Genomic DNA, 23,110 nt, shown 5'->3' with positions numbered 1-23,110 from the left:
AGCCAAGAAACTTTTCATGGCACTCTTAACACAATGGCAAACTATTTGTTGAAGCAAGAATCAATTTAGTCATTCAGTTGACGCAAGAAGTAATGTTCACTCAAAGTTCAAACCTTTGTGACAATTTCTTGTCTTCAGGTTGACGAAATCCTGAGCTGGAATCTACTCTGATTTGCAGCCGAGGAGATCTTCCTCCACCTGCTCAGGCATTCTTGTTCTGAACTACTGATTACGAATCCAACTCCGACGCTGATAAAACCAGCGTAAGCGGTGCTTAAATTTATTCTCACCGTCACACAATCAGACCTTTTTTTGACATACGTTCAAGGCTTACTAGCAAGAAGTTCCTCACGCTTTCACCTTAACTTCTGCGGTCGGCCCTCCCTGACTGCGGACAACAGGTGCTACTCTTCCTAGTAAATAAAACATAACAAGGAGAAAGAAAAGCGGAATGGAACTAGAAAAACGCCAAACAGATAAGACAAAGCAAATTTAATCTTCTTCTAAAAAAACGTGCAGTATGAAACAGTATAAAATAAGGTCAACAAAAGCAGTAGTAACGTTTTATAAAGCTTTTGCAAAACAGATAAGGTAGATAGTTTATTTTTTAACCATAACTGCGAGAAATCACAATTCTATACCAGGGCCCTTTATCTGGACGGATTCGAATCTTCAGGATCGTCAACACATTACCGTTTAACATGAAATTTCCGCTGGTTTTGATTCTGTGGATTGTTCTCCATCTGGAAAATAACTTCTCAGTGAAAAAAAAGTAGGAAATTACTTCATTTAGTATCGTAAATAGAGAGAGCGAATTTCTTCAACATACTGCACTACAGACACTTTATTTTATTCTTGTAGTAGCGTAGAATATTTCCCGCAACGTATCGGAATAATAAAACATCATTTCGATGTCGTCTCAGATTTTTGGGTTAGGGCAATTGAAGAAATGTAAATTGGTTTCCGTGTTTACATAGCCTGATGTAAACACGCGGGAGGTTGGGAGAACACGAGATAAGCGTAGGAAACCACGACGCGAAGCGGAGTGGTTTCTAGCTTATCGAGTGTTCTCCCAACCTCCTAAGTGTTTACATCAGGCTATGTAAACACGGAAACCATTTTACATTTCTTTTATAAAATAACTAATGAAAGAGGAACGAAAACCGTGTTTACATACGCTCATGTAAAATGGTTTTATGGCCAATCAGAACGCGCGTACTGTTTGAATTATTTTATAAATATATTTGAAGACTACATGGAATCCGATGAAATGTCTCTAATAAGTCGTGCACCACAACTCAAGAACTAATATACTTTGAAAATATTGCATTACCCTCTTTATTCATATACTGCTGCAAGAAAAGTGAGTCTACATAAAATCAGTTTCAAGCCAACAATTTGCTCATCTGAAACCAAAAAATTTGTTTCCGCTGGCACAAAAAACATAAAAAAATCCGTCAAAATTTCATTCTACACAGTGGTTAAAGATTGGCTAGTTAGTGTACACCTACTTGACTCTCTGCTCAGGTTGGGTTCCCTGTACTAGTATCAAGCGAGATCTTTCTATCACGAGGAATATGACTTCGTTGATGACTCTCAGTTTTACTACCTGTAAATTCACTTGGGCACGATTGAAGCATTAAGGAAAAAACCCATCTATTAAGTTTATTGTACATAATGAAATTGCACCATGCGAAAATGAAATTTATGGCCACGAGATGAACAACTCCACGACGTATAGAAACAAAAATAATTTACTTTAACTCCTCAATGGTGAAATGATGCAGGTTGAAACTAAAATAACGAAAACTTACAAGAGTTTCACAATATCTGATGTAAAGAAATAACAAACAACACGACGGAAAGAGGACTATAAAACACTTACATCGTTATGGCCACAGAAAGACCAATACTAATACTGCAATATGCTATGGACGAAAAAGGAAAAGGGAAAGACAAGCGAAAATCGCGGTATGTTGTTGAACTGCGCTTAGCGCGAAAAACGAGAAGACAGGCATTTTGCTGATATATACATGATGATATATTATACAAACTGCTTAACACAAGAATGAGATTTTCTCATCATACACATGCTCCAACATTTCGCCGTTGCCCAACGACGAATATTGAATTCTTTTATGATACAATCCAACATTTCTGTGTTAAAAACAGGAATATTGAGGATTCATTTTTTATTTGATCCAACATTTGGCCGCGCTTGAAAGGCCCATATTGGATTCCATTTATCAAATGATCCAGCATTCCGCCGTTACTTCACGACGAAAATTGGATTTTCTTACTGCATGGCCAACATCTCACCGTAAATTTTGTTACGACGAAAGCTTGGTCATGTTGCTTCGTGGTTCAAAATTTTGCCGTTTTGCTAAACGGTCAAAATTGGAAAAGCGCCAATTTTTCTCAGAGAATAATAACCTGTCAAGTATCTTTTTTTAAGCAGGCGTTGTCAATTGATTTTGCCTGTGTATTGATAAAGTTTACCTGCGCATTGTCGACCATCTCCAACATAACCTTCTTTGCAGGTACAAATCAACGTACCATCCGTGATACTACAAGTCGCCTGTGAGTGGCAATCGTGGGTAAAACTTGTGCATTCATCAACATCTTAAAAATGAAAAAAGGCAGCTATTTGTTAGATGTTTCCATGAAAATAAAGGCAGTTGGGACATGACAATGACCTGCGTTACATTAGGGGATTCGGCGAACTAGGAACTGAAAAATCATGAATATACTGTCATAGTCAACAAATGTCCATGAACGTCATTGTTTTTTATCTGAGATAGTCTTGTAAGAAAGTCGCAGCAATTGAAAATAATTCTGAGGAATGTAATTGGTGTACAATGTTAATGAGGTGAAGCGAAAAGCAGCAGGCGATATGTGACTCTAAACACTCGAGTATGTATAGTTTGAAGGGCTGTATCAGAGAGCTCCGAGTTTCTTCGGGGACGGTATCAAAAAAGTCAAATTCGAAACAGGCAACCCCAAGAGTAACACTTGATCATTAAGTCTGATCATCTGGAAAACACTTTTGTTGCTGACTGTGACTGATTATGACCTTTTCACAGCTTAAGAGGAAGTCGTCATGTGAGTCAAGTGATGACTTTCGCCTAGTTTGCTGCATGATCAGTCGCCGCCACCGAAAACAGTCGAAGTCGGAACAATCTGGTCACTTACCTCCTTTATCGACCCTTTAATACTTATCCTGACAGAATGGTCACTTACCTCCTTCAGGGGTGGACACAGTAATATTGTTACTCAGGATAAACCCAACAGAATTCGACGCATTCACCCAGAGCCTGTAATCACTGGATGGAAGAAGGCCATTGTATGTGAACAGTTTTTCAGCTTCCTCAACAGAAATAGCAGTTTCAATACGATCCTCAGTTCTCAAGTTAGCCGAGTCGAGGATGACAAATTTTCCATACAACATTAAGTTATAAAACAACTTTCCGTTCGGCAAAGCCACCCGTGTCCAGTTTGCGTAAACCGCTGTAGCATTGCGGACACGGGCAGTAAGAGTAACAGTTCCAATCGGTGTGATTTCTTTCGTATGAGCCTCAGCTTCTTTTCCATAAGCACACCCTTGTGCAGTGCAAGCTCGAACGCGGAAAGTATGAAGGCTGTATGGTTTTAATTGAACCGCTGTGTAATTCGTAAGCTGTGATTCATTCAACACACGCTCTGAAACCGCATCTTGGTACAATTCATAGTTTAAGATGACACCGTTCGGTTTTCCCGGTGCCAACATAATCACAAATAGAGCATATGGACTGAGAGCAATTACAAGAGGTGCTGGGATATCATCAGGGACGTCCTCGTGTGTCGTTACCTGAGCTGCTCCACTAAATGTCCCGCCACCTCCACTGAAGGGGCGCACTCGAACGTAATACAATGTCCCTGCCGTGAGATTTGTAATAACTGTGCTGAACACATCAGGGGTGGCGTTAAATTTCGAAACGTATACGTCTAAAACGTCACTGGTTGCGAACAGTATTTCATAACGTACGATTACCCCATTTGTGATATTAGGAGACCGCCAGTTTACTTCAACCTCCGTTGTACCACGCACAAAAGCCACTGGTGTATAGACTCCCTCCGGGGGTAGTTCCCCGGTTCTTAAACGGACTTCCGGTCCTTGAGCGCAGCCGATTCTTGTGCACGCTGTCAGCTGTAAGAGGTATTCTGTATAGACCTGTAAGTTCCGTATGGTGAAGTTGTTGTCTGTTCCGCTGAACACCAATTGTCCATCCAGGGTCAGATTATATTGGATAATAACACCATTAGGGCGTTCGGGCTCGGTCCAGTGCACCTCAAGCTCTTTGGAACGTCGGACAGCGGTAAGGCCTCGGACATTCTCTGGAACTAAGAGGAAAATACAGTTGGTAAAGTTTTGGTTAAGGGTAGGGAAAATTCTCGCTAAAAAATGCAAGTAGGAAATTATCGTGGATTGCCAGACATGGCAAAAAAAACAAACACACGCACACACAAACAAAAAAAAACCTGCTTCTTCGGTCGTGACATTTTTACCAGGCCCCACTGAACTTCCCCCGACCGTAGAGGCCTGAATTCTGATTTCATAGGTGGTATAGGGTTGAAGACCAGAGATTGAAGTGTTAAGTACACTTGCATGAACTGCTCTTGTTGTCTACTTCATTTTTGTTTTTATCAACTGTCAAATTGATGCGATTTTCAACTTAGTATCAAAAGTAATCCGGGACACTTCGCTCTGTGATTGGTCCAGAAAATTCGCACCTCCCTCTCAACCAATCAGAAGTAAAACCGAAAAAAAATCATCATTTCGTTTCGCATTCATTCCCACGCTTCAGGCAGTCTTCATATTTTTTATTTGGATTCTCATTAGTTTGTTAAGGAATTTTTCTTAATTTAGTCCGACTGGCTGTTGCAATTAGTTTGTTCTTGCTTTTACGACACTCAATTAAACTGATATTGAAATATTACAACCAGGAGACCATGAGCTGTTCATGCTTTTTGAGTTCAGGGACATTAAATGAGCTGCAATAGTAAGGTGAGTTTAGGTAGAGGTTTATCACTGGCTAAAATACAGAAATATATTCTTGTTTCTTGTTTGTTCGGTGGTTCATAAGTGCACAGTATGTTTGATTGATGACTTCTCGTCTTTCTTGAACTGATGCACTTTCAGACTAGAACCCAGTTTCTGCAGCACAGAGCAAATAAGAGCAATGTTACCTCTTGCTTAATGGGTGAGATGCTTATCCAAGACAGTGTACACCCCTACATCTCTTCCAATTAACTTCAAAGTTTGCCGAATAAAGTTCCGTAAGGTACAAGTGTTTTATTTGTCCAGGAAAACTACGAATGACAATTTATCCGCTATCACAGTGTTTTGGGTATCCCCGAGTTTTGGGTATCCGCGTACCCTAAACACTAGTGTTTTGGGTATCCCCTCTGGGGATACTGCACTTGAGATTGTGGTTGACGAAGAAAAGCGTTCAGTCATTTGTCTTGAAGCACCTTGGAAAGAGCGATACAGTCAGCAATTTCAAGTAAGTTGCTTCGCATGTAAACAGTTAATTCAGCCCATCGATTTGAAACACGCACGAAACGGCGTGGACAAAACGTGATCGACTCGACGTCTCAATCGTTCGCTGCGCTCACTCGTAAGCTATCGAGTTGAATACTCGAAAAGAACTTCCATGTGTACGCGGACTCAGGTACTATTCTCTATATATGTGAATTGTCTCACATATTGTAGTTTTTTTCTTTTATTTTTAATGCATTATATTTTATAAACGATTTGACTTTTTACTTTTTCAAAACTTTCTTTTTTTCGATCCGTGATCCGATAAGTGATCTGATCCGTGATCCTGAAGTTATAGGAAAATTTCCCACACACACGCACACGTGGTAAATAAGTCAGAAAGTTTTGAATAATCAGAGTTAATCGAAAAGTACAAGGTTTCGGTCATTTTCTTAGACGCGAAATTCCATCAAGTGAAAAAAATCCTCCTTTCATGCGTGTCTCAAATCGATCGGCTATACTGTTTACATGAGAAGCAACTCACTTGAAACTGCTGACTGATCGCCCCTTCGATTCTATGATACATCACAACAAATGAACACTTCTCTTAGACGACCACAATGTCGAGCGCGAGAATTAACTTTGGATCACAATTTTTTTGACATCTGCAAGCAATTAATTTGTCCACGACAAATGAAAGAACGATGCTATGTTACTTGATCCAGCCTACTATTTAATTCACTTTGAGCGTATCGGGTTTCCTCGATCGCCAGTGTTTTGGGTATGGGGGTACCCAAAACTCGGGGATACACAAAATACTGTGACGCCACTTACCTCCTTGCGCACTACGTTTCAAAATCCACTCGCTTTTAGCTGAACCTGAACTTCCATCATGGTAACTTTCCACACGGTACAGGTAATCTGATACAAAAAAAGATAGGATGTGTGCATTTTCTTTTCACGAATGACAAGTTAATTTTCATTAGGTTTTGTTTTGTTTTTTTCGTTTATGGCGGGGGGTCGACATTTCTTCCATTTCTAATTTCCTGCTGAAGCGATAACAATATTTTTGATCAGTAACTAGCCTAAACTTAAAAAAGACTACTCTATTCATCAATCAACATACCGGTGAAAATGTCCACGGATGAGTCATTAAATCTGTCAGTCTTCCCAGAATACACCACAGAACTATTAAAGGGTAAACATTTTCCTATTTGACCTCTGGTTGCTAATGCGGGCGCAGGGCGGCAGCCATCAAGGTCCGCATTATGCATGGCATTGACTGCAGTTATGTAATCGATCTCTTTTGCCAAAGACTGAACAATTATGCAACCACCAAAAGATAACTCCACAGTCGCCCCAGCCTGTTGGGCGACTGTTTCGGTCGAAGATCCCCAGGGGACCCCTCCGATGAATATGCTAGATTGTATGTTTAGATTAGTTACTCCAGTTCCAACCTCAGTTTTACCATCGAGGAAGACAGTTAACCTGTTGTTGAAATTAGTTAAAGTCATGTTGTGCCATTCTCCATCACAAATTTCACCAGATGGCGAATAAACTGTCACATTGTCCTGCACACTAGACGTGACGTATTTCGTTTCAACTCGATTTTCAGAAAATTGAATGAAAAATGTGGTTGTTGATCCGTGCATAAACAGAAGCAACCCTGATGACAGCTGAGTGCGGAACTTCAAAGTAAAGCTAAATATATTATTGGTAAAAATGTCCGCTACATTTGAGTCCATAGCGACATAGCCACCGCCTCTGAGGAACAAGGCTCTTTTGTTGTCTCTCTCTGGACATCCATTTCTCTGAGGCTCGACACTGACTGCTTCTAACGCAGAAGTCCAATCGAGCTGCTTTGAAACAGAAGCAGCCTGTTCTGAAGTGACACCACGTATACAGCCGATAAAGTTGATCTTGTCAATTTTGGAATTTCCTGTGTCCGTCCGAAGAATTTTAAATGAGGAAGGAAGACCGCCGATATAAACCCCAGTGTTTGCCGATATCACGGTGGCGGCGCCTAGACTATCCTGACTGGCTTGGTAACCGTCCACCTTCAGGGTCCCTCGACGGCTGACACGTGACACCTTCAACAGATGCCACTCGCCATCGTCAAAGCGGACTGGCTGGTTGATCGTAAAGGCAGCAGGGCCATCTTGACAATCGAATATTAACCATGGCTTTCCATCCTTTAATTGAACTGCTAACATGTCAGTCTGTGAGCCATCTGAAGCCAGAAAGAGAAGCAAACCTGACGCATACTGGGTTTGAAACCAGAATTGAATGTCATTTCTTGCACCGGCTCGAACAAAGTCTGAAGGAAACTTGTAGAATCCAAGACCTGGATAATGCACGCCTTCTGACACCACAGGGGGTGCGAAGTGCAGGGCTGAGTAAGCTCGGCTCAGGTTATAACTCGGCGGTATTGGGCCGTTAGGGATCTGAGGTTGAGGCCATCTAAGGTACACCGAGGATGAATCAACTGAGAGGACCGAGGGAGGTCCCTGTTGTTCGGGAGCTGTTAGAAAGTAAATCAGATACACCGCTGTTAGTAAAGAATATGGACGTCATGTTAAATATGATTCAAAAATAAGGATAAAATTGCAGCGTCATGGCAACGTGATGTAGTCGCTTTGGGACTCTATTAGTGAGCTCTAAGAAATCAGAAAGAAGAAAAATCTGTTTAAATTCACTCCAATGTCAGCAAAAACCTCAAAATTTGGGAGAAATTGGCGAAAAGTGTTTCTCACTCCGCATTCAGCTTTACTCTACCGAATACACTAAGGTTCTAAGCTGTATTAATTTTCCTGTACTGTCGCACGGGTTTGCAGTACAGTTGGGCCGGATTCTTTACACGACGCTTAAATTTATCTCGCGGGTAAGAAACACTTTCAATATAGTCGTATGATTTTGGGGAAAAATGTACTGTTTATTCTTGGCTTGTAAAGGGATGAACTCTAACAAACTCATCTTCAGCTAAAAAAATCAAACCAATGTTTAATTTTTATTTTAGCATAAATCAAAACCACCATTCGAAAATTAAACCTTTTCCAAAGTATTGAATTTCCCGGAGATTGTATCACTGAAAGTTTAAAATTTAGACTACATACTTGCCGCTGATGTCCGTACAAGAGCTTGCGGACTTTGCCCAGAGCAGGAAAAACTGTTACATGCTGTAACTGTGAACTTATATTGAGTGTACGGCTGCAGCCCTGCGACCAGGGCCTGTCGCTCAGACCCAGGCAACTCCACAGCTATCACGGCAACTGAGCTAGAGGGAGGTTGGCACTTGTAAATGACGTAGCGACTAATGACCCCCTGGGGGATCTGGGGAGGACTCCAGGAAACTATTACAGCAGTGCTGTTCAAGAAATGAGCACCAGTGTTCATGGTATTTTCGCCGAGTGGAGCTAAATAAGAATTGAAAACCATTAAAAAACATCTTCGTCATAGCATGTACAGCATATGTGTAAACACATACATTTCCATTCCTTTTTGAGGATATTTTTACTATTTCCCTAACACCACACGGAGGCCGTCTAACATCTCATAATCAAAACTTCTCTCAACTAGATTTAAGTGAAAACAAGACAAAGATTTAATGCCTATCCTCAAATGTAGCATATGTACGTATAAACCGGAAACTGTACAGAAAGTCTATTGTTTTCATTCAAAAATTGGAAGACGCTGTTAGCGCGCTGGAGCTCGAAATGAGACGTCTGGGCTTCCCACGGCTCTAGTCAGGTATCAGTACATGTTAAGTTACGTCCTTAAGGAAGACTCTTGGCTCTTAAAGGATCAGTTAACTAGCTGCATAAGAAACTTGACAGATGCCACTTGGCACACGTCCCCACATCACTTTTCACTCTTTTTATTATTCAATAATTCTAGAATGTTTCAGTTTTTTCTTGTATCTAGCGATCTCATTAACGACAGGTACTTGATTGATCAAAGTCTGAAGCGCTTTAGTTCTTTTTTAGCACTCCATATCTGTTGTTTATTTATTGAAATAACTTACTTCCTTCGCCAGTCCTATGCCTTGTCCAATTACTAACTCGGTCTCCCATGACTTGCGCAACAAATGTTCGCACCCTGAACTCATATACCGTGAATGGAACCAGTCCTGTCACGTTCGCTTCTCTGAAGATGATAATGTTCGGGTCATGGGCAGAATTGCTATTGAACTTCAAGACTCCGTCGCTTGTATCTTCGTCTAGGCGCATGTACAGCTCATAACGAAGAATTCTACCGTTCGGCTCGGTTGGCTTGTCCCATTCTACCCTCACTGCAGTGCCTCCCGGAAGTGACGTCACATTTGGTGCCAGCTGGAAATCCGGAAGTGTTGGCAGCGTCAGGATGGTTGTAACGTTACTACGAGCGCATCCACCATTGGTGCAAGCCACCACTGAGAAATTGTACACAGTGTATGGTTTAAGATTCCCCAACTTACACATGAAAATAACACCTCGACAGTTTACAACTTCAACTGAACTTCGGCTATTGATAGATATCAGCCGATATTCGGTGACACGACCATTTGGCATGTTGGGAGGTTGCCATGAAACAGTTGCATTCCTGGGTAGAATATCTGTGATGACCGGTGCAGAAATTCCACGTGGTGCGTCTTGGAAGGTGCGGTACACGTATCCGTCGTCTAAACTTCTAGTCTGACCAGATTCAGTGTAGGTAATGATGTAATAATAGTAGACGGTGTCAGGAGTGAGACCAGTGTCATTGAATTTTCGGTTCAGTCCAGTGTAGGCCAGGGTATCATTTCTGTACATCTCATAACGCAGGATGATGCCGTTAGGATTGTCTGGTGGAGACCATGTTAACATTATTGCACGGGACGAGAGAACTGTTACAAACGGTGCAGGCTGCTCAGATGGGGCTGAAATTAAAGGAGAACACACCTTAGTATGAGGTAAAATACACATTGAAATCAGAATAATCTTGGATTATCGACACACTATTAAAATCATTCTTATTATGGCCATAAATTTCCGTTACCTCCGCTGCAGCCATACTTGTTGTTCTGTTGAAGATTTATGGTTCCGTTTTTACACTTGTCACACTGTTTCCCTTCGACATTAACTTTGCATGTACACTGTCCAGTTTCATCACATTGATTGGTAAGACTGCCAGCCACATTACAGTTACAAGGAATACAGCTGAGGGAGTAACGAACAGAATATCATTGAGTTAGCAACTAAGTGAAGGGTAAATAGGCTGAATTACATTGTGTTCAGTTGCCAGAGATAAATATTCTACTCACTTCCCCGTTGTTGTAAAGCCGTAAAAACCATCTACACATCCATCACACCGCCGTCCACCAATGTTTGCCTTACAGGTACACTGGCCAGTATCATTGCAGTTTTTCCCAACAGACCCGGTTGTGTTGCACTGGCACTGGACACAGCCCTGTCCTGCTGGATTCCAGAAGTATTCCGCTGCACAGGAGTCACAGCGCAGCCCAGACACACTGGACAAACAGAAGCACTGTCCATTATTGCTCGAACATTGGAGTTCATCTGGAGAGGAAAAGCGAACGTAAATGAACAAGTATAAATCGAAGTTGATTATTTCACAGAAGTTTCCCCCGAGAAGCAACTCGGGCTAACAGGAATTGGTTGGTAAATATTGGTCAATATCTAGAGGAATAACACTTTGTCAAGAGGAGAACTGTCATCAATAACTTTGAAGGTTTTTCCGTTCAACGTACGATAAATCAATTAACACTTCAACCCCTAAGAGTGACTAGCATCTAGATTCTCTCTACAATATCACCCCTGTATTAAACAGTTAGTTCACGAGAATGAAGGGAATGATCACTAACAAAAGAAACTCTTGATTGTTTGACAAATTCTCCTTGTCAGCACCTCAGGAAATGTATAGAGAACAGTATGGAGAGTGTGCAAACTGACTTTGACTGACCTGGATTCTTTTTGTCACCATCTATGGTTCCCTTGGGATAACAGTTACATGGTTGACATCCGTTAGGATCTGATTGGTTAAGACCAAACGTTCCCGGCTTACATTGGTTGCATGTCTGACCAATCACCAATGGCTTACAAGTACAGTTTCCAGATTGCTGTTCACATTGACCTGACCCTCCCACAGTTCCTTTAGTGTCACAAACACACTGTGTACACCCCTGTGGATTGCTCTGTAACAGGTTGTAGAATCCCTGTTTGCACTGGTCACAGTTTTTGCCTTCCACATTGAGCTTACAGGTACATTCACCAGTAGTTTTGTCGCACTGATCCGAAAGCGATGATGGCGTACCAGCAATAGAGCAGTTGCATGATGAACAACCATTTGGCGTAAGGCTGTGGAAACCATCTTTACACTGATCACATTTGCGCCCAATCACTCCAGCTTTGCAAGAGCACTGCCCTGTTACTGAGTTACAAGTGTTTTCACTCCCAGCTGTTGTTCCAAACGGATCACAGTCACACGTCTTACAGCCTAAAGGGTCATGCCCGGACAGACCCCAGTACCCTGCCTTACATGTGTTACATGTTCTCCCTGTCACCCTATCTTTGCAGTAACACTGTCCTGCACAGGAGTCACAGCGCAGCCCAGACACACTGGACAAACAGAAGCACTGTCCATTATTGCTCGAACATTGGAGTTCATCTGGAGAGGAAGAGCAAACGTAAATGAACAAGTGTAAGTCAGAGTTGTACACTACATACGCGTCTGCCACGAAATGCCATTTTAGTCCGACAGGAATTTATCGATAAATATTGATAAATATCTGGTGTAAGACTTCTTTGTTGAGAAGAGAGTTGTCACTGATAGGTCAAGAGTTTGTCAACAACACGTACCACTGATTGGAATAAATAGCAATCTATTTCTTAAAAAAAGGGTCATCCACTGCAACATTTTCCTAGACCACACCAGCTAAAAACCTCCGGTTTTCAGAAATAGCAAGACTAAAAGCAACATTACGCACCATCTGATGCATTGCGTAATTTTTCTTTAGAACTTACTGAATCAGTTGTGTTGCGATTAAATGACAGGTAAAGATCATATAATGTATTTCCAATAGAGGTAGTCTTAAATACTTAAATACATAAGGACTGAAAAGTAAATGTCAAGAAGCTTCGAAGACACGTGATAAACGAACCAAGAATGTGTTAAAAAATGTTTTTAAAAATACACATTCTGATAAATGGCTAACAAAGATTCGTCTTAAAAGGGGTTTAAGTTAGGTCAGGTTTGTCTGACTTTCCGTCAATATTCGTTTATTCTCCTACGTGGGGAGAGCAACTGCAAGAGGAAATCGTCTTTCCATTATGTTTTAATTGGTTCTGAATAGAATGAAAATCTAACAAATTTCCGCCATCAACATTTGTACATTGGATCACTCAACAGCCTGATTTTTTTCTTCATAACAAAATTTCCTTCATTCACTTTGCTCCCACTTCACCAACAAAGAGATAAGCATGTATTGCTCTGACTTGTGATAAAAATAAAAACATCTAAAAAGTACACTGAGGCTACCTGGTCTCTTTCTGTCTCCATCTATTGTTCCGTTGGGAAAACAGTTACACGGTTGACATCCGTTAGTATCTGATTGGTTCAAGCCAAATGTGCCCGGCTTACATTGGTTGCAAGTCTGACCAATCACCAACGGCTTACAAGTACAGTTTCCAGATTGCTGTTCACATTCACCCGATCCTCCCACAGTTCCATTAATGTTGCATACACACTGTGTACATCCCTGTGGATTGCTCTCTGACAGACCCCAGTACCCTGTCTTACAGGTGTCGCAATTTCTTCCTGTCACTCGGTCTTTGCAGTAACACTGTCCGGATTCTGGGTGACATGAAATATTTCGATTTATGGTGCCATTAAGAAGACAGCCACATGAAATGCAACCAGTTGCATGGCTAGCTTTGAGATCATAAAATCCATCTTTACACTCATCACATTGACGGCCTTTAGTATTGTCTTTGCAAACGCACTGTCCAGCAACTACACTTGAGTTGGAAGCTTCCTATCCATTGAAAAAAATGGTTTAGGGAAATATATCTTCAATACTGTCAAAGAAATTAAAAGACCCTTGCATTCAGCAATCACATGAAGACAAGAAACATCCAATGATGAGCAAAATTGGCAAACCTGGACATCATAACTTAAGCATCTTCAGAAAAAAATAATTTGCTTTGGACGTATCAGCTACACACAGTGTGAAATTTGCTCACCAGTAAGTTAGGTGTTTCTTGTATCATGTGATGGCTGACTGCAAAGTGCCAATAGACATTTCGACAGGGCTTTTATGAATTAACTCCCCAAACTCTATGTACCCTTTGACTGAGTGGAAGGGCCGGACGGGAAATTATTTGAAAATATTTTGCTCGAGGTCTTAACGCACGGAACGATTGCAGCGAAGAGGTGATGGGTCATGACGAGAGCCGACTATTTTCCCTTTCGATCAGAGTTGATTCAGTCAATTATATGACTGTAGTATTTTCTTCTTTTGGCTCTGCTAGCGCCTTCGCGCACGGCTCTTATACGGGAATTTTTCCTATGTTTTCAATTAAAGTACGCGTATAGTGGAGTATAGATATATGTGGAGTTTAAGAAAGATGTTTTTCGTCTTGTCACGAGCGTGAGACAAATAAAAAAGTTCTGAGTCCCCATGAGGAATCGAACCTCAGACCTCTGATTGGCTACTAAAACTCCGAATATCCCTTGTTATTCACTTCCGAGCGACGTGCGCGGAATTTGGGTCCGAAACCATTGTAACAACTGTAGGAATAAATGAGTGCTTTATCATGTCACTGTTTTAGTACATACTAAAACAACTATTCACCTCCAATTCGGTGAATAGTTGTAAACTATAATTTCTGCTGAAAGCTTGTTTCAGTGACTCCTGCTTATGAAGCACAGCACTCTCTCCGATGAGCAACACACAAAGTAATCATTACAAACCTTGACACAATCCAACTCTCCAGGCTCTACCCCAAGCCCCTCACATCCACAAGGCGAACACACATCCGGTGACTTTAGACTCTTTCTAGACTCCCTGTAGAATCTCTCCTTGCACACATTACAAAAACGACCAGTAGTGTTGTGTTGACAGTTTATACACACACCTCCTCCCCCCTGGGTACGTGAGTCAGGGCTGGTGTCCAGAGTTTGATTATAAACACAACTGTTGGCATGATTATTACACTCGCACTTGACACAGGGGTATGAGTCATCATGATCACCTCTTCTAAATGGTTTGTCATTGTATAACGGCTTGCAACGATTGCACTGACATGGAAAAAAATGGCAACATATGTTATAGAAAAAATACATCTGAAACAATTTAACTTACCAATGACAATCCAATGATTAACACTGTTTGGCAAATTGTTTACAGTGGTCTGAAACCATAGAGAATAGTATTTCGTGCCAGGTCGTGTTGAATAAAAACAGAGCTTCGTTCCAGACAATAACCGTACTTGTTTGCCCATAAGACAGTTTTTTTTTTCAGAAAAAACTGATTGTAAATTACGCAAATGAAGCAAACCATTTTATCCAGAGACATTACATTAGAAAACAAATACATCTTTGCTCATCAAAATGTTCTTACAGTTTCTCCCTCCGTATTAGTTGATGGATGACAGTCACAAATACATTGTCCAATGTGCGTGGAGTTCCCTTCAATATAGCTGAAGGATGATGCATGACCGAAACATTCACACCTACAAAATACAATATCAGAATGTAACAGTAAGTACATGTACGTAAGTTAACTAACCAGTGGCTATTGACCTTGCTTAATTTAGTCAACTGCAGTCAACTACAGTTACATAAAGTGCCTTTACTGAGAGAGGACGTTCTCAGGTTCATAGAGACTTAATTGAACTGTGTTGCAGCATACTCTGGCGTAATAAAGAGATTTTTCAGCATTGAATACACGTGAATTTGCTAACCTTCCAGTGACAAGAATTCTTTCCAGGCCATAGTACCGGTGCAGAGGATTCTGTACCAAAGTATGATTGTAAAAGTTAAACTTGATATGAGTAGCTTTTAAGAACTGCAACAGTCTGTCTGAGCAGTAAAGATTACCGCATCCGGAACCAAACGGTCGCACTGGAATGTTGGAGCCTGGAGGCGGCGGATATTCTGTCTGAAAGGTTAACACTTCTCGGCTGGACTGCAAGGGTCTGAAATAAAACAATCATTACTACCAGGTAACAATTTGAACCAAACATTTTCCCACAATTCTTTAAACAAGTTCCAAGTCCAGTTTAACTGCAATCTATCAATAAAGGCCAGAAACTTGCTTCATTTTTTCCTGAATCAATAATGCTATTGTTAATGAGAAACGACAACTTACTTTTTATATTGGACACAGTTCACAGAGTCAGGTTGAGTCAATGGACCATTGTTTTGTAAATCAAATGAGGTCACACAATCCTCAGCAAAATACTGCCAGGACTCGTAGGTATGTCCGCTGTCCACTGATCGCTCGATCTTTATTGCTCCAGGTACAGGTCCATAGAAAGTCAAGACGATGTAGAACACCTAGCATAGTATTAAAAAAATATATACTAGTCCCTTATTTACATTTAATTTGGTTTAAGGGCTGGGTCATGACCAACAAACTGCCCTATGAAATTAATTTGATGTAACATATTAATCAAGGCTAACATTGAAGAAGTCAGCAATATTGATGGACGTTTTCTTCTTGAATCGCTTTTCTTGGTAATAAATAACACTTAGAATTGAAAATCCCACCTGCAATCCAGCATATGCCAAATTTATGTGAATGGTTGCATTTTCTGTGATCTCTGACAGCCAGTAACTGAGTGAGTCACCATCAGTGGCAAACTCAGGTGGATGAGCTGTGTCGTTTAGCCTGGATACTGTGTCAGTGTATCCATCTAAGTTTTTCAGACACTTAGCTGGTTCAGCAACATTTATTTTTGGATGAGTGGGTGGGCATCGACAATTGCTAGCAACATAAACTGTTGGAAGGACACCTGTGAATGCCTCTATCGCTTCCCTAGAAAGAAAACAGTAATCATTTCGGCGAGAAGAAATAATATCCAACACATGTTAAACAAGATACTCTCCTTTCATATGTGTCATGAAAACCATCACAACAAAGTTGGTGCATGATACGTTTAACCAGGCAAAATACGGGTGCATCTTATTATTTTAAACTGAACTGAAATAAAAGTGCGCAAAAACTTTATGTGATTAACCAATATATTTCTTAGCTTGTTTGAGTCTGCGTTTTTCTGTGGTGGATAATAAGAATTCTGCGTCACCTGAAATAGACAAGGTCAGCGGATGTTTTTTATATACTTAACTTTTATTAATTACAAAAACTGATAACGTATTGATATCGTCTTTTTGACATAGGAAGGCTTGGAAAAAAAAGTATAATATAAAAGTATAATGCATGTGCACAGCCGTTATAATAATTCTCATTTATTTTGCGTCGCAAGGAAGATACTTACTCAGAACCAGGAGTTATGAACAATCTTACTTCTCAGCTGGTGTACCTACCTGTTGGTTAAAGCTCTGTCATACATGAAGATATCCTGCATCAGGCCTTCATACTGCCACTCTGCATCACCTGGAGGAATTTCTTTAGATTAATTTTTGTGATAGAGGAAAACATCATAGTATGTCTTTATATTTATCTCATTTTTACCATGACTTTGCTTTAATGAAAGAGCCAAAATATAATATATTTAAGTTCAAAGTAAAGCTTAAATATATTCCGGTAAGTAATTAAAAAAAAAAAGGCATAAAATATCTCGTTAACTGTTGATGATTATGTTTTAACCCTGGCATAAAACTTTCTTTTTTTGTGCTGTCGTGGGTGTACGGCAAAGAAATTCTTGGTGCTCCGATGCGCTATCATTGAGCCAGAGAGACCTTACGATTGGTTGGGCCATAACTGATTTCATGTGTGACACGCATCCTAGTGGCGTACTGCTGGGACCAACGATATCGAAAGCGTCACATGCGTTGTTGGTATTAGAAAAATGGCGAATTTTGAGCTGAAAATTAACCATTCTTTCTTATTTTTTCGACTTCGTTAATACCCTATGTTCATTTATTCCACGTTATCAGGTCTTCTTGCTAGTATATACTAAAACAGTAGATTTATTATCTCATATCCAACACGCATTCATGGAGTGATTGTTAACTATTTACCTCCGAGCAAAGCACGCGGGATTTGCGGCCTAAAACATTGTTATCGTTGCAGGAATAAATGAGCTAAAATAATTTTTTGTGTGTTCTATATGATCTCACTGTTTTAGTATTAAACAATTATTTAGTTCAGTGTCAGTGGTTGGCGGTGGATATTTACCGCGCTGCTTCGCTGCTCATTGAATACCTACCACTAGCGACCCTCACTTCGATTAATAATTGTTAATTATCTTCCTAATGATGTCATGATGACAAGCGGGAAACGTTGACGTTTGCACTACAAAGCTAACTACATGGACAGAGCTAATGACTTTGATAATCCTTAAGAGGCTCTAAGCCCTTAACTAAATAATTGTCACTGACCCCCATATTTCTGTCCAATTCGAATACCACCAGCAGAGTTATTGATGTAATCACTCAGAGTCACGAAATTTGCATTCATGAGTTCACCATCAATGTAATATGACAGTGCTTTATCAATAACTGCTACAGTTATTAAATGCCACTCATCCTGTTGAAGCTTTTCACTTTGGCTTTGCAGAAGGTTGTATGTAGCAACTGATGCATTCCCAGTGGCAGGTCGATAGTAAAACATCAAGTTATAGTCCTTGATAACAAGTTGAAAGACATTGGCAAAATTTGGAGGAGTAGTCTCATCTTTAGACATGATCGTCCTATTAAAAAAAAGTTGATAACAAGTATTAATAGTAGTATGTATGTATGTATGTATATGGAAGCTAGAATCTTTCCGAATAATTTTGGATTATCGAAAATAAAACCAGCTTGAAAGGAGTATATGTAGAATTGACTTGTTTATACGAGCCAAGAAAACGAAAACTGTTATAAGGGATGAGTAAATAGGAATGAGTAAGAAAGGGAAATGATACATATATGCGAAATGTACTCAAAAGAACTAAGTCCAGCTGTTTTTCCCAGAGTATAATGAAAGAATCAAACACCCCCTTACGTAAGACTTAAGAGCAACAGTCTGTAACTTTCGAACTTTTTCAAAGAATCGCGGCCACTTAACCACACCGATTGGCTGAAATTTAGCATGAAGGCTGATTTTAAGGTCCTAACCACGAGATTGGTGTTTCAAAGTTCCAGTTGTTTTTGCTCGGCAAAAAATCAGTAAAGCCGGCGTAGTCTGCTCATACTTGCTCGCCAACATGGCGTATAGAAAGTGTTCCCATGACTTCAACTCGAGTCCTGTCGTAAAGATTTCCTAAAATCCTTATCCTTAGGTCAGGAATAAAGTCTAATACCACATTCAAAGCTTAAAGTTGTTTTGTTAATTACGGTTTAATTTTTTTTCTTCGTAGAAACTACTTAACCTAATACTTTTTTGACTTAAATTTAGCACATTGGAAATGTAAGTGAGCAAATACTTGAATCCTATAGAAAATTAACTTTTTCAGCTCTCTATTTATGATTTTCATTCAGTCAAAACCAGTTTAACAAAACATGTTTCGTTGGTGTGAATAGGGTATAAGTCTTATTTCGTCCAGAATAAAGGCAAATTCAAGAAGTTTTCTTGATATTATGGAAGTATCTGTTTATTTTGACCAAAAGCAAATATCTCTGAGCGACATTGCAGGAACGGGATAAATATTTGGTTACCGAATGAATTTAAAGAATCGATCCGGCAATAACGCTTGGAAGGGAGAGCGAAAATTTTTTAAAAAAAGAAAAGATTCTTCTGAATTCCAACCTCTTCATTTGGTGGTAATTGGTGACTTACTCAAATCTGATGCCTATAAGCTACACTTGCAGTTAATCCTACTCGTCACGCCAAAGGTTTAGATATTGCGTAAATTACATCATGTTTTTGAGTGGTTCTCAGTTTCGTATTTCGTATAACAGTATAAAGAAAACCCAACCTTTCAGCATGTCTCCTTGCAATTTTTTTTTCTCTTTTTTTCACGACGGTGAGCGCAAGATGCCTACATGAGGCGCTCTCACTAACAGCATTGACATGAATTAAGTGTTGTTTGAAACAAACATTACCTCGCGGGAACGCGCACGCAATCGTTAATTGAGTTTACTCTAAGATCTATTTTGCTTTGAGAGACTGTTCGTGAAGGATATTTTTTAAAACTTCTTTCAGTGGCTCTAAACTAGCTTTAAACCTTAACTGTATGAAAAACGAAACAATTAATTCGAATTAAATCGTCGTTCATCACTGAACTGTCGGTTGTTGCGAAAACTAAGACCCTCGAAAGCTAAGAGCCAAGAAACCATAATTAATTTATTTTTCAATGACGTGGGCACGACACATGTGGCTTTTTTTTTAGGTTGAGACAGCTTACAAGTTCGCACTGTTCTCAGTCTTAAATAGGTTTGTGCCTTTATGAGTTCAAGTCTTACTAGGTGTCGTGTTTCGCATCCCATTTTAGAATCAAATACCTACCCCTGACAGAAGTTTTCAAAGAAGGGAGTACATGCTAAGGAACGAAAGCGGGACCAAGAAATGACGCATCGATGAATTGGAAGCTTCAACAAGCCCCTTCCTCCGGGCGACCCATGGGTATTTTACTGTCGTCCGTGCCCTGGGGATGGTAAATCTGAACCTTCCCTGGCTGGGGTGGGAAATTTGTACGGAAATGTTAAGTCTTTCCAGCGGATTATACGTGCTTTATCGCAAAATGTGGAGGAGTAAATACTTCATTTTCGCGTGCGAATGTCCCAGAAATAAAGGTTTACGAGGTCTAGAGTTTTAAAGCTAGGTAAACGAGTAGAAAGTTATGGTCGCTGAGTTTTCCTTTTTTTCAAAAAAGTGAACTTTGGTAGGGCGTTGGAACAAATTACCACCCCGGGGGCGGAATATCATTACGTTTATGTCAAATCAAAAGATATTTCCATGGTATTAGGAAACTTTCTGGATGATAAATGTACTTTAACTGTTTACTTCTCATCGGTGAATTGATCTTAGAGCTTTTAGGACTAGGTCCCAAACATAGCCAGGTCCTTACAGGTTGATAATTTTTTTTTCCTTGACCGTTTCACTTCCCCCATTTTTTATTTACGAAACTTGTTCATCTAGGAACAAACGTTCTTCATAGTAGGTGGTATCTCCTGGATCGAGGTAACACTGAGATATTAAGTTACTAAGCTGGGGTAACTGTTCAAGGCGGCCTAAAGCGACCTTAGAACGTTGGGATCACATGTTGTCAAAACCAGATATTTGCCATATTTTGGCAAAAATAAATGTTAAGAGGAAGGGAAGATCGTTTCATGGATAACACAAGATTTTGAGAAATCTTTACTATAGGACTCGAGTTGAATTCAAAAGATCACCTTCGCCATATTGGCGGGCAAGTATAGGCAGACCAAGTGCACTTTCCCTCTTTTTGGCCAAGCAAAAATACCTGAAACTTTTTAAAATTCATTTCGTGATTACGACCTTAGAGCAAGACTTCCTGCCAGATTTCAGCCAAATCTTTGGAAGGAAGTGGCCGACGAAGATTCGAAAGTTAAGGACTATCGCACTTAAATGACCATCACGTTGCCAAACTTTATCAGGTGGCTTTGTGGGCTGAGTTTTGTGAAATTTATTCAAGTTCGGAGGTTTCTTCGATTAATTTAGACACCCTTAATTTCTCTGAGCTTTCTTCACCTAGAATGAAATGCTTGGGGGTGTAGGGGACGGAGGGGTGGGGTGGGAGAGGATTTTAGTGTCTCTATTTGCAGCTGCCAGAGTAACACCCATTAGACTGACAAACCTTAGTAAACAATAGAATAGCATAAGTTCACTGTTCAGCCTCTTTTTTATCGGACGTAGCGTATCCCCGTTCAAGATTTTAGATTTATTTTCTCCAGAACATCATGAAGAAGTCTGCAACGATTTCAAAGTCGTATTGAGCTAATTAATTTCGTGCTTAAAATTTTATGATTGATTACTGAAATTAATCGGAAAGAGTTGCATCGAGCTTAAAAAAAAACCGATTTACGAAGGAGTACAATTGATTTTAACGTCGATTCATGTGCCCCCTCTCACCTCCTCTCCCCTTTAACTGGAAAGTAACTTTAACATGGTAACATAAAACTTACCCTTTGTTTCCTGCCTTCTGTTTAATCCAAACGCTTATAGTGAACCCAGGATTCTGAAAGTCTATAAATGGAATCCTTAAAGGTTGTATGGATGAATTCCCTTGAAATCGGAATGATCTGACAATAGTTCCATTCCTCGGATCGCCATCTTGAGTGACTCCAACTTCATTCGAAGTTTGCGCTAAGTCTGTGGGAACAGGTTTGGCTGAACTACAATTTGTACAACAAGCAAATTCGCAGTTCTTTTCAACGCAATTCGTCAAAGACGTCTGTTTAGTCAACGACTGACAATATTTACTAGATGTTGCTCCACATGTTGAAGAAGAAGTGATCGGTTTTAGTACAGCAAGATCCTCTAATTTCGGAAAATAGCCTCGGCCATATGTCGATGAAAGGTTTGAAAAAATTAACATCAAAACGTTAAAAAGTTTCATTTTGACTCTCCAGTGAAAGTTGGCAAGCAGAGTGTTGCAGTAATTAACGATTGTAAATGTAAATTTCAATGCTCAAATAAAGTCATGATTGCGGAACTGTCAATCAATCTGTCATTGCTGCTCATTGATGCCTGGCTTTTACCTTTCCGCTCCATGAAGCGGGAAGGAAAAAAAAAAAGACCGTGGCACCACAGGCAGTCCAAGCTTCAGCTGTGAGATCATCTTGCGAAATACGAGTCGTGTAGAAATATGAGCTTGCTAAGCTTGTTCGATCCGATGTGACATGACATTTCACAACGGAAATGACATGTTAAAATTATTTATTCAATAAAGTAAAACTGATCAGTATAGGGATCGCTTTTTAAGTGTCATGACCGCTGGGCTAATAGGGACTTTAAGATTGTCGACGACGGTCGGCTACGACAGTTAAATGAGTGTCACGCAACGTTTCACACCTGTGAGATGTCACCGTCGGAGCTCTGGGGCAGTGTGTTTCTTGTTTCAAAAGCGTGACAGTTGAAGTTCACGGTGAATATACTACGGCGGAAGTGTTGATTTGCAGACGTTTCTGTGTCTACATGTCCGGCAGCCGAACAGGTTTATGAAAATACTCCGTGTCCGGCAGTCAGAAATTTCTATAGAAACACTCCTGAAATGTTCTTTCAAATATCTAAGGAGTATTAGATGTTTCATTTTAAATGTCAAGCGATTTAAAAACTTAATTTGGATTTTAAGTGGAGGAATTTTCTAAGCCTCTGCATGCCGTAAACTCGCAAGCTTTTCGACACTTACAAAACAATTCTGACCTAGTCTATTGAGACCGTGCCGGTAGTCAGAAATATTCTCCAAATTCTCTGAAAATACCTAATACAAACCTAATGAATGTGCTCGATGGGTTTTTTTAGAAATGCCGAGCGGTTCCAAATTTACG

General features: G+C 40.1%; 1 protein-coding gene across 1 annotated transcript; it reads right to left on the bottom strand.

The window, feature by feature from the left end:
- Positions 1-1,091: 1,091 nt before the first annotated feature.
- LOC131792043 (usherin-like) lies at positions 1,092-22,203 on the bottom strand. Its single transcript, XM_059109402.2, has 18 exons — positions 21,746-22,203; positions 18,059-18,369; positions 17,042-17,111; positions 16,265-16,532; positions 15,864-16,051; positions 15,457-15,690; positions 15,114-15,225; positions 14,465-14,791; positions 13,031-13,526; positions 11,456-12,160; positions 10,797-11,052; positions 10,532-10,692; positions 9,540-10,412; positions 8,632-8,931; positions 6,645-8,039; positions 6,353-6,439; positions 3,241-4,380; positions 1,092-2,622 (listed from the first exon to the last, which is right to left on the bottom strand). The coding sequence occupies exons 1-18, from the start codon at positions 22,177-22,179 to the stop codon at positions 2,465-2,467; spliced, it is 7,515 nt and encodes a 2,504-aa protein (XP_058965385.2). The 5' UTR covers positions 22,180-22,203; the 3' UTR covers positions 1,092-2,464.
- Positions 22,204-23,110: the final 907 nt, after the last annotated feature.

Source organism: Pocillopora verrucosa, chromosome 7 (assembly GCF_036669915.1).
Source record: "Pocillopora verrucosa isolate sample1 chromosome 7, ASM3666991v2, whole genome shotgun sequence".
In the NCBI taxonomy this organism is placed as follows: domain Eukaryota; kingdom Metazoa; phylum Cnidaria; class Anthozoa; order Scleractinia; family Pocilloporidae; genus Pocillopora; species Pocillopora verrucosa.
Note: the sequence above shows the minus strand (reverse complement) of the source record. Positions and strands in the feature narration are given on the sequence as shown.

Bases quoted from the DNA above. Each gene is read 5' to 3' on its own strand.
- LOC131792043 (XM_059109402.2), bottom strand. From the start codon at position 22,179: ATGAAACTTTTTAACGTTTTGATGTTAATTTTTTCAAACCTTTCATCG. The intron at 16,533-17,041 runs GTAGGTACACCA...TTTTCTTTCTAG, and splicing joins GACAGAGCTTTAACCAACAG to GGAAGCGATAGAGGCATTCA. The intron at 15,226-15,456 runs GTTAGCAAATTC...TGTATTTTGTAG, and splicing joins AGAATTCTTGTCACTGGAAG to GTGTGAATGTTTCGGTCATG.